The sequence below is a fragment of the Pan troglodytes genome, chromosome 19 (genome assembly GCF_028858775.2).
Source record: "Pan troglodytes isolate AG18354 chromosome 19, NHGRI_mPanTro3-v2.0_pri, whole genome shotgun sequence".
Lineage (NCBI taxonomy): Eukaryota > Metazoa > Chordata > Mammalia > Primates > Hominidae > Pan > Pan troglodytes.
The window spans coordinates 29,857,253-29,869,309 of record NC_072417.2 but is presented as its reverse complement, the minus strand read 5'-3'; the positions used below and the strand labels follow the sequence as shown (position 1 = coordinate 29,869,309).

Below are 12,057 nucleotides of genomic sequence, written 5' to 3'. Positions count from 1 at the left end.
ATGTTGCCCAGGGCCAGGCATGGTGGCTCTTGCCTGGAATCCCAGCACTTTGGGAGGCCAAGGCAGGAGGATCACCTGAACCCAGGAGTTCAAAACCAACCTGGGCAACACAGGAAAAATAAAAAAAAATTAGTCATACGTGGTGACACATACCTGTGGTCCCAGCTACTCCAAAGGCTGAGGCAAGAGCACTGCTGAGGCCTAGGAGGTTGAAGCTGGAGTGAGCCATGAACATGCCACTGCACTCCCATCTAGGTGACAGAGTGAGACCCTGTTTCGAAAAAGAAAAAAAAAATGTGCAGGGTGTAGCACAATAACTAGAAGTCATGCTGGTGGTGCCTCTTTTACTATTCAGACTAAGCATTTTCCAACCCCAGGGTTTCTGCATCTGCTTGCAAAGTGTTTCTCCAGATATCTAAACACTTTATGTCATTCAGGCCTCTACTCAAATCACTTTTTTTTTTTTTTTTTGAGACAGGGTCTCACTCTGTTGCCCAACCTGGAGTACAGTGCTGCCATCTTGGCTCACTGCAACCTTGACCTCTCAGGTTCAAGTGTTCCTCCCACCTCAGCCTCCCAAATAGCTGGGACTACAGGCGCCCACCACCACACCTGACTAATTTTTGTATTTTTTATAGACATGGGGTTTCACCATGTTGCCCAGGCTGGCCTCAAACTCCCGAGCTCAAGCGATCCTCCTGCCTCAGCCTCCCAAAGTGCAGGGATTACAGGCATGAACCACCACACGAAGCCTCGAATCTTTTTTTTTTTTTTTTGAGATGGAGTCTTGCTCTGTCGCCCAGGCTGGCATGCAGTGGCATGATCTTGGCTCACTGCAACCTCCGCCTCCCGGGTTCAAGCACTTCTGCCTCAGCCTCCCGAGTAGCTGGGACTACAGGCACGCACCACCACGCCTGGCTAATTTTTGTATTTTTAGTAGAGACAGAGTTTCAGCACGTTGGCCAGGATGGTCTCAGTCTCTTGACCTCATGATCCACCCGCCTCGGCCTCCCAAAGTGTTGGGATTACAGGTGTAAGCCACCACGCCCAGCCTCAAATCACTTCTTTAAAGATCTGTTCTATCAACTTGAAGAACAATCCTCATTCTATACCCTCTTGTGATTTTACAGCACTTATCACTACTTTACATCACATATTTGCTTGTTGCCTATCTTCTCAAATATCAGAAATGTTGATGCTTGATTTTGTTCACAGCTCTACTTCCAATGCTAGCAGTTTCTGGCACATAGTGTGTGTTCAGTAAGTATCTGTAGAATGAATGAATCACTTCAAAAGCAACAGACTAAGTAATTACGTCATGGAGATCATTAATGCTACTCATATGAAATATATTAATGAAAAATTACATTTACTAATGTTATGTGAATAGAGACATGGCTAGGGATAAAATTTCCAGTCACAACATAATATACTGATTCAAATAAGGATCTATCTCAAACCTCTTAGAAGATAATATTTGCTCTGGAACTGTTAGATTGTTTAAAGGGTAGAAACCCATAAATACTGAAGATGCATATGAGAAGTCTGAGGAGGCTTCACTGGAGAAAAAAGTATTTCTAAATTAATGTTTACATTAATACTAATATATAATTAGTATATTTATATATTATAGTAATATATAATACTGATATGATAAATGAATAATTCATTCACTAATACAGTTTGCAATATATTCATAATTGGAAATGTATATATATGTAACTTAAGCATTGTACATAGACACTTCACTATATATCGTGTATCAATACAACTTAAACTTGATCGAAAACTTTTAAAAATGGAGTATGAGAGAATCTTATAAGGTATATATGATTATTCAATTCTCTAAGCCTCCGTTTCCACACCTATAAAATTAAAATCATATCATTACCTAATTCTTTCTTTTTAAAATTGAGATAAGGGTCTCACTATGTTGTCCAGGCTGGTCTCAAACTCCTGGGCTCAAGCACTGGCAGTCCTCCCACCTCAGCCTCCTGAGTAGCTGAGATTATAGGAGTATACCATTGTGCCTGGCACCTGCTTCTTAATTAAAGATTGGGGGCCAGGCACGGTGGCTCACACCTGTAATCCCAGCACTTTGGGAGACTGAGGTGGGAGGATCACTTGAGGTCAGGAGTTTGAGTCCAGCCTGGCCAACATGGTAAAACTAAACATACAAAAATTAGCAGGGCATGGTGGCGTGCGCCTGTAATCCCAACTACTTGGGAGGCTGAGGCAGGAGAATCACTTGAACCTGGGAGGTAGAGGCTGCAGTGAGCTGAGATTGCACCACTGCACTCAGTCTGGGCAACAGAGTGAGACTCCATCTCAAAGAAAAAAAAAATTATATAATATACTCTTATATAAAACACACAGCACAGTTCCTAGTTATTGTTAAGAAACACTTTTCAGGGCCGGGAGCAGTGGCTCACGCCTGTAATACCAGCACTTCTGGAGGCCAAGGAGGGCGGATCACGAGGTCAAGAGATCGAGACCATCCTGGCCAACATGGTGAAACCCCGTCTCTACTAAAAATACAAAAAATTAGCTGGGTGTGGTGGCACGTGCCTGTAGTCCCAGCTACCCAGGAGGCTGAGGCAGGAAAATGGCGTGAACTCGGGAGGCGGAGCTTGCAGTGAGCCGAGATCGTGCCACTGCACTCCAGCATGGGCAACAGAGCAAGACTCCATCTCAAAAAAAAAAAAAAAAGAAACACTTTTCTAGATCATAACACACCTTACAGTTCTTTATTCATCCAACTGCAATTGGTCCATTATATACATATATATAACAGCTTTTGCTGAAACTACTTATTAGGCCTTTTAAATATAATTAGCATTTTAAAATCTATAAACATACATATTTGGGTATAAGCATCTATGTGTAAGTGTGTTAGTCATCTATTAAATAGAAGTAAAATTTGATTATAAACATAGCATGTATAAAACCATGACCAGGCTGGGCATGGTGGCTCATGCCTGTAATCCCAGGACTTTGGGAGGTCAAGATGGGCAGATCACCTGAGGTCAGGAGTCTGAGACCAGCCTGTCCAACATGGTGAAACTCCATTACTACTAAAAATACAAAAATTAGCCAGGCGTGGTGGTGCACGCCTGTAATCCCAGCTACTCGGGAGGCTGAGGCAGGAGAATCGCTTGAAACGGGGAGGTGGAGGTTGCAGTGAGCTGAGATCACGCCACTGCACTCCAGCCTGGCTGAGAGAGCGAGACTCCGTCTCAAAAAAAAAAAAAAACAAACAAACAACAAAAAAAACCATGGCATTATAAAATGACCATAAGCAAAATCAAAAGAGAAGTATATATTGGGGAAAAAATGCTCCAACTCATGATGGAAGGTTAATTTCACTCAAATATAAAGACCCCGTTTTAAAAAATCAATAACAAGAATAAGAATAACACTGCAATTAAAAATGGACAAATATGAATAAAATACAGAAAAAGGAAACACAAATGGTTTTTAAAATATAATGAAGAGATTCTTTTTTTTTTTTTTACAATTAACTAAACTTTTTTTTAAATTAACTAAAGTTGGTATTTCACTAGGACGATTTAGCAGATGAAATGGGTTTTAAGTTTAGAACACCATTTCTTCTTCCTTATTACATTTCCCTTTTTAATGTTAGCCCTCTACAAACACACACATATATATACACACACACACACACTCTGCATCAAAAAAGCCTTCCTACATTAATACTTGAGCATGATAACCTTACAATGAAAGGTAAATCATTAGTTGAATCATGAAATATTTTCTTCCCCTTGTGGAGAAAAATCAAATTGCTTTTCCTCTGCTCTTACACCACAATCATCAACACAGTAGACTTCTGTGACCAAATGTGTGGGGATTTCTCCCCACCAACAAGAAGCAATCAGTTCTGCAGAAGATACCACCAGCTGAGCACCTTCTAATCCAATTCAATTCTCATGCTATCTACCTGGAGACAGCATTAGATCCCACAGGCTGAGAGAGGGCTCAGTCTCACAAGACTGCCCCCACTTCAGACACTAGTTGTAAGGCCAGGCCTCATCCAGAACTTCTGGCCAACCAGCTTCAAGTCAGTGTTCCCATGACCCCCTTCTTAGGTTTGATTAATTTGCTAAAGCTGTGCCCAGAACTCAGGAAAACACATGTACTGGTTTATTATAAAGAACAGCACAAAGAATGCAGATGAAGAGGTGCACAGAACAAGGCATGTGGGAAGGGGTGCAGAGCTCTCATACCCTCCCTGGGTGCACCACCCTCCAGGACCCTCCACGTGTTCAGCTATCTGGAAGCTCTCTGTACCCGGTCCAGGACTTCACTGGACCGTCACGACTGAAGCATGGACAACCGTGTAGAAATATGATTGGACAAAAGTAGGACCTAATGCTAACAGACTGAGTGGGGAAACCTAGCAAGGCCTCTCTGTTCAGAGTCTCCTTGGCCTCTCTGTGCAACTTCTTTCCTCCCAAGTACAGGGCAGGATGCCTTCTGAAATGGGGGTCTTATGACCTCCAATCAGACAAGGTAGGTCAGATAATTTCTTTGCTGTCAGCTCCAAGACAGAATGTTGGGGGATGATCAGAGTATATTTTTAGTTTCTATTGCCTGCTTGGGGAGAAAAAGGAGCAGGTAAAAGCAAGGCAAGAAAAGGTCAGAGAGAGATTCTGTTTTCTGAAGCCTGCTTCTGAGGTTTAAAGTGCCCCAACGTTATTACAAAAGACCATCTTTCACTTTTATTGATCTGAAGCTGTACTGAAGCCACTTCAAAAACCAAGAATAAAAGGCCAAATATTTCAATAAAATATATGTGTATTGTTTTAGTCACTTAGGAAATAACAGGGACTATGGGTGTTCTATGACAGAAACTGTGGACGAAAACCAACATATGTATCATAATATCATAGCACCCCCCCCCAAACCTTTTTTTGTTTGTTTTTGTTTGAGACAGGGTCTCACTGCATTGCGTAGGCTTGTCTTGAACTCCTGGGCTCAAGCAATCCTTGTGCCTTGGCCTCCCAAAATGCTGGGATTGCAGGCATGAGCCACTGTGCCAGGCCCCCTTTATGTCTATACATAATAAAACTTAATCACATAAAAGGAGGTATAGGGAAAATGAGAAGTACAAGATGGTATTTCAAGAGGCAACATTAAAAAAAGATTGAAAATTTTTAAAATAGCCGAAATCATTATTCCTTATACCATCTATACAAGCATCTAGTGGATTCTGCCTAGGCATTACATTGAGATACAGAAATAAAATCGTCTAAAATTTCAATATCAGAAGTGCCAAGTCAACTGTACTTCAAATTTTCCTTTACAAATTATCCATTTGAAACTCAGAATGTATTTTCCTCCAAGCCACTGCTATACTTAAACAAGTAATCTAAACCACATAATTCTATATAGCCCACATATACCAGTGTAGCTCAGTACTAGATCAAACACATTGTGAGGTTTTGTTTTGTTTTTTTATTCAGATAGCAACTTCCCTATCATATTGTTTATGTGGTTTTAGAAAGCAGTTCAGGTGCAAAAAAATAAAGTTCACAGTTCAAAGAAGGCCTACAGTGACTACCTGCTACTTGGAACATACTTTGTTTCTCCACAAAGCTGAAAATAATGTTGCAATGGGAAAGAAAACACATCATTCTGGCGGATATCCAAGGGGGATTCAAGTGAAAAATGGAACCAAGAACTTACTTTGCAAAGCTTCAAGGTGACCTCCTTCTCACCGTAGGGCATAAAAGCCAATCAGATATATGCATAGTTACAGTTCAAGCAGTACCTACACTGACAGGTCCCATATTTTCAAATGGATTTCATATTTATATAACATAGTGATGGTCCTATCCTATTAGGCTATCTAAAAAGTCTAAAAAGAATGAGCATGTGCCAAATATAAATCTGGTTCAACAGAATCAAAAAATTCCTTCTAGGGTGCCCCTGCTCTTAATAAATGACTGTGAACTATTTCATTAAAATCACTCAGGATTCTGGACCAGGATTTCCATTGATTATGTGGTCTTACACGGTTACTTAATTTGTCTAGGCCTCAGTTTATCTTTTTTTTTTTAAAGGACTTTATATTTGGGTAATAGAGGAGTATATAATTCAAACTAATTATCTCTCTCCTACTTGACACCCACAAAACTAAAAAAGCTGGAAGGAAGGGAAAACCTCTCCTTAAAAGAATCATAGAACAAGATAAGGTGATCAAGATGAAGAAGAGGATGAAATTCCATAAAGAGGAAGCTTTGCATTCTAGGCCACTTTTGCTCTGGGGTCATTTGCTGATCTAGCAGAGATGTAGCAGATTTGGAAGCTGAGGCTATAGGCCCCAGGGACAAAAGTGGAAATCCAGGGCCCATCAACACTGGGGGCTTTGTGGCTGGGTGGGCACTGTGTCTGTAATCCCAGCATTTTGGGAGGCGAGGTGGAAGGACTGCTTAAGCCCAGGAGTTCAAGTAACATAGTCTATCTAGGTAGCACAGTGAGACTCTATCTCTATTAGAAGAGACAAGACAAGAGGCTTGAGTAAATGACCCCCTCCTTTGGGCTTGAAACCAAAAAAGTGATATCCTACCAGGAAAGATGAACAAGAAGAAAAGCAGTCCACAAGTGGAATGTGACTAAACTTCTGAATATCTGAAGCCCAGACATTGGAAAAAGATGAACCTTAAGTATTAGGAACCAACGGGGAACAAAATAAAGCTCCCCTAGATACTAGCAAACTATTCATATACCTGCTTACTATGTTCAAAAATATAAAATCCCAATCCTGAAAAATTTGGCAAGTAACGCGAAGTTACTTTAAAAAAACAAACAAACAAACAAAACTCCAAAAAAAAAAACCAAAACCAAGCAAAACAAAGAAAACAAGCAAATTTGGAAAAATTAATTCTAGAACAAAAATATGTCATAAGAAAAAACAGGCCAGGCACGGTGTCTCATGCCTGTAATCCCAACACTTTGGGAGGCTGAGGTGAGAGAATCCCTTGAAGCTAGGAGTTCGAGACCAGCCTAGGCAACAAAGCAAGACCCCATCTCTACTAAAAAAAATTAGCCAGGCACCGTGGTAGTGTATATCTGTAGTTCCAGCTACTCAGGAGGCTGAGGTGGGAAGATCACTTGAGTCCAGGAGTTTGAGGTTGCAGTAAGCTGCGATCCTGTCACTGCACTCTGGCCTGGGTGACACAGCAAGACCCTATCTTTTTTTTTTTTTCCTCTTTTTTGAGATGGAGTCTCGCTCTGTTGTCCAGGCTGGAATGCAATGGCGCAATCTCGGTTCACTGCAACCTCCGTCCGCCTCCCGGGATCAAGCAATTCTCCTGCCTCAGCCTCTCAGGTAGGGGGGACTACAGGCATGCGCCACCACGCCCGGCTAATTTTTTGTATTTTTAGTAGAGACAGGGTTTCACCATGTTAGCCAGGATGGTCTCGATCTCCTGACCTTGTGATCCACCCACCTCGGCCTCCCAAAGTGCTGGGATTACAAGCGTCAGCCACCACACCCAACCGCAAGACCCTATCTTAACAAAAAAAGAGGCTGGGCACGGTGGCTCACGCCTATAATCCCAGCACTTCGGGAGGCCAAAGCAGGCAGATCACCTGAGGACAGGAGTTCAAGACCAGCCTGGCCAACATGGCGAAACCCCGTCTCTACAAAAACACAAAAATTAGCCAGGCGTGGTGGCAGGCGCATGTAATCCCAGCTACTTGGGAGGCTGAACAGGAGAATCACTTGAACCCAGGAGGCAAAGACTGCAGTGAGCCGAGATCTAGCCACTGCACTCCAGCATGGGTGACAGAGCGAGACTCCGTCTCAAAAAAAAGTGGGGGGTGGGCCAGGTGTGGTGGCGCATGCCTGTAATCCCAGCACTTTGGAGGCTGAGGCACCTGGATCACTTGAGGTCAGGAGCTCAAGACCAGCCTGGCCAACATGGTGAAACCCCATCTCTACTAAAAATAGAAAAAATTAGCCAGGAATGGTGGCACAAGCCTGTAATCCCAGCTATTTGGGAGGCTGAGGCAGGAGAACTGCTTGAACCTGGGAGGCAGAGGTTGCAGTGAGCCGAGATCACACCACTACACCCCAGCCTGGGCAGCAGAGCGAGACTCCATCTCTAGATAAATAAATAAATAAAAATTAATTAATTAATACAAATAAAAACCCACAAAAATGAGCCAGGTGTGGTGGCGTACACCTGAAGTCCCAGCTACTCGGGAGGCTGAGGCACAAGAATTGCTTTAAGCTGGGAGGTGGAGGTAGCAGTAACTTGAGATAGAGCCACTGTACCCCAGCCTGGGTGACAGAGACTCTGTACAAAAAAAAAAAAACCAACACAGAATCAAATCATAATTGCCTGGGGAAGGAGCAAGGAAAAGGGGAGAAAAGGATTATAAAGGGGCATGAGGAAATGTTCTAGGGTGATGAATATGCTCATTACCTGGTTACATTCATGAGAAAACTTATCAAATTACATATTTTAAGATGTACCCTTTATAGTATGTCAACATTACAGGTACTCTCACAAAGCTATCAACAAAAATAGGAAAGAAGCAGCAGCAAGCAACAACAGCCATAACTACTGCCTGGAGAATTTCCCCCAAAACAAACAAACCAAAAAAAGTGTGGGCTGCAGCTAAAAGCAGTACATTTTTAGGATTAAAATTTATATTTAAATGAATATACTAGAAAGAAGGACTGAAAAGTAATAAGCCAAACATCCATCTCAAGACTTCTGTTTGTTTTTTGTTTTTTTTTAAGGGTAGTCAAGTGAAGCAGTGGGAGGGAAGAAGGAATAAAGAAATCTGTAACTGCTATGATTGATGAGTTATAAACACCACTGCACTGGGACCAGCCTAAAGAAGTTTTTTTAAATCTGCAAAGTAGACCGGGCACGGTAGCGGTGGCTCACACCTGTAATCCCAGCACTTTGGGAGGCCAAGGCGAACCGATCACTTGAGGTCAGGAGTTTGAGACCAGCCTGACTAACATGGTAAAACTCCGCCTCTACTAAAAATACAAAAATTAGCTGGGTGTGGTGGCACATGCCTTTAATCCTAGCTATCAGGAGGCTGAGGCATAAGAATCACTTGAAACCAGAAGGCAGGGATTGCAGTGAGCCAAGATCACGCCACTGCACTCCAGCCTGCGTGACAGAGTGAGACTCCGTCTCAAAAATAAAAAAAAAAACCTTGCAAAGTAAACCCAAAGGAAGCAGAAGTTAATAAGGAAATAATAGTTAACTGAAATGGTTAGTTCTTTGAGAAAAAAAGCAAGAAAACTGAAAAAGATCTGGGATCAAGAAAAAAGTAAAACAGGCTGGGTGCGGTGGCTCATGCCTGTAATCCCAGCACTTTGGGAGACCACGGCAGGTGGATCACAAGGTCAGGAGTTCGAGACCAGCCTGGCCAACGTGGGAAACCCCATCTCTACTAAAAATACAAAAATTAGCTGGGCGTGGTGGCCTGCGTCTGTAGTCCCAGCTACTTGGGAGGCAGAGGCAAGAGAATTGCTTGAACCCGGGAGGCAGAGGTTGTAGTGAGCCGAGGTCACGCCAGCACAAGACTCCATTTCAAAAAAAAAAAAAAGTAAAACAGAAGGCACAAATAAATAAAATGAGCCCTGACTACTACCTAACTTCCCTTCTAATTCTATTAACTTGAAACTATAGCAGAGCTTCCCTAACTGTGGCAGATCCAAACATGGATTACAGGTTTATCAAGATAATAATTCCCTTGGCCCTTGGACCAGCCTGGTAGGCCTAGAGCAATGAAAGATCTCTGATACCCTCCAGTTGTGAGCCTCCTCTTCCTTATGTACCAGGAAAACATCAGTTTCTACTAATGCCTTGAAAAAAAGGAAGGAAGCATTGATTTGGAGAACAACTAACTCTTCCAGCTTCACACTTAAGAACAGCATACGTGGCCGGGCGCGGCGGCTTGTGCCTGTAATCCCAGCACTGCGGGAGGCTGAGGCAGGCGGATCACCTGTGGTCGGAGGTTCGAGACCAGCCTGACCAACATGGATAAACTCCATCTCTACTAAAAATACAAAATTAGCCAGCTGTGGTGGTGCATGCCTGTAATCCCAGCTACTCAGGAGGCTGAGGCAGGAGAATCACTTGAACCTGGGAGGCTGAGGTTACGGCGAGCCGAAATCATGCCATTGCACTCCAGCCTGGGCGATAAGAGCGAAACTCCATCTCAAAAAAAAAAAAAAAAAAAAAAAAAAAAAAAAAAAAGAAGAGCATACACTACAATGTTACTAACATTATGCAATCAGTGTTTTCTCTACATTTAATGCAAAAACTACATAATTTACAGCAGTTTTTTATGCTCTCCATTTTCTTAATATTTAAAATACCGTAAAGAATCTTTACAATTAGTAAGTATCTTGATGGTAGTCCTCAAAGGGAAGTAAAATACAAGTTAAAGCTGGTAACAAAATAATCTCAAATACGAAATAATTTTGTTACCCATAAAGTTAATAGGATAGAGCACAGGAAGAAATGCAGACCTGACAAGTCCCCCTTATCTGCAGTTTCACTTTCCACAGTTTCAACTGCCTAGAGTCAACTACAGTCTGAAAATATTAAATGGAAAATTCCAGAAACAAACAATTCATAAGTTTTAAACTGTACTGTTCTGAATAGTGTGATGAAATCTTGTGCCCTCCCATTCCATTCTGCCCAGAACATGAATCATCCCTTTCTCCGACCTATCCATGCTGTATATATATGCCACCCAGCCCATTAGTCACCTAGTAGCCATCTCAGTTATCAGATTGACTGTCAATGTATCACAAGGCTTGTGTTTAAGTAACCTTTATTGTACTTAATAATGGCCTCAAAGCACAAGAGTAGTGATGCTAGCAGTTTGGAAATGTCAAAGAAGAAGAGTGAGTATAATACAATAAGATACTATAAGAGAGGCTGGACACAGTGGCTCATGCCTGTAATCCTGGCACTTTGGGAGGCTGAGGCAGGAGGATCGCTTGAAGCCAGGAGTTCAAGACCAACTTCAGCAATAAAGCCAGACCTGACTCACAAAAAATTTTTACAAATTTGCTGGGTGTGTTGGTGCATACCTATAGTCCTAGCTAACTGGGAGGCTGAAGCAGGAGGATCACTTGAGCCCAGCAGTTTGAGTCTGCAGTGAGATATGATGGCACCACTGCACTCCAACCTGGGCAACAGAGACTCTGCCTCTAAAAATAAATAAATGAAATAATTTTTTTTAAAAAGAAGATACTGGCTGGGCGCCGTGGCTCATGCCTGTAATCCCAACACTTTACGAGGCTGAGGGGGGAAGATCACCCGAGGTCAGGAGTTTGAGACCACGCTGACCAACATGGAGAAACCCTGTCCCTACTAAAAATACAAAATTAGCCAGGCGTGGTGGCGCATGCCTGTAATCCCAGCTACTTGGGAGGCTGAGGCAGGAGACTTGCTTAAACCCGAGAGGCAGTGGTTGCAGTGAGCCGAGATCACACCATCGCACTCCAGCCTGGGCAACAAGAGTGAAACTCCATCTCAAAAAAAAAAAAAGGTATTGTGGCTCACACCTGTAATCCCAGCACTTTGGGAGGCCGAGGCGGGCAGATCACGAGGTCAGAAGATGGAGACCATCCTGGCTAACACGGTGAAACCCCGTCTCTACTAAAAACACAAAAAATTAGCCGGGTGTGGTGGCATGCGCCTGTAGTCCCAGCTACTCAGGAGGCTGAGGCAGGAGAATCGCTTGAACCTGGGAGGCAGAGGTTGCAGTGAGCTGAGATCGCACCATTGCACTCCAGCCTGGGCGACAGAGCAACGTCTCAAAAAAAAAAAAAGAGAGAGATGCACACAACATTCATGTAACTTTTATTACAGTATATTGTTATAATGGTTCTATTTTTTATTAGCTTTTGTTAATTTCTTACTATTTCTAACGTAAAAATTAAACTTTATCATAGTACATATGTATAGGGAAAAACATAGCATATATAAGTTTTGCTACTATCTGTGGTTTCAGGCGTACCATTGGGGGTCTTAGAACACATCTGCC

At 42.5% G+C, this 12,057-nt stretch overlaps 1 protein-coding gene across 21 annotated transcripts in view; it reads right to left on the bottom strand.

Annotated features, from left to right (window-relative positions):
- Positions 1-12,057, bottom strand: part of LOC745883 (puromycin-sensitive aminopeptidase-like protein) — a 95,905-nt gene that overhangs the window by 61,816 nt on the left and 22,032 nt on the right. The window contains exon 3 of one of the 21 annotated variants that reach the window (XM_054671625.2): positions 154-271. The exons of the other annotated variants lie outside the window; for them this stretch is intronic. Within the exon in view, the coding sequence (XP_054527600.1) occupies positions 154-271 (118 nt within the window). The remainder of the gene's footprint in view (positions 1-153; positions 272-12,057) is intronic. 21 annotated transcript variants of the gene reach the window in all.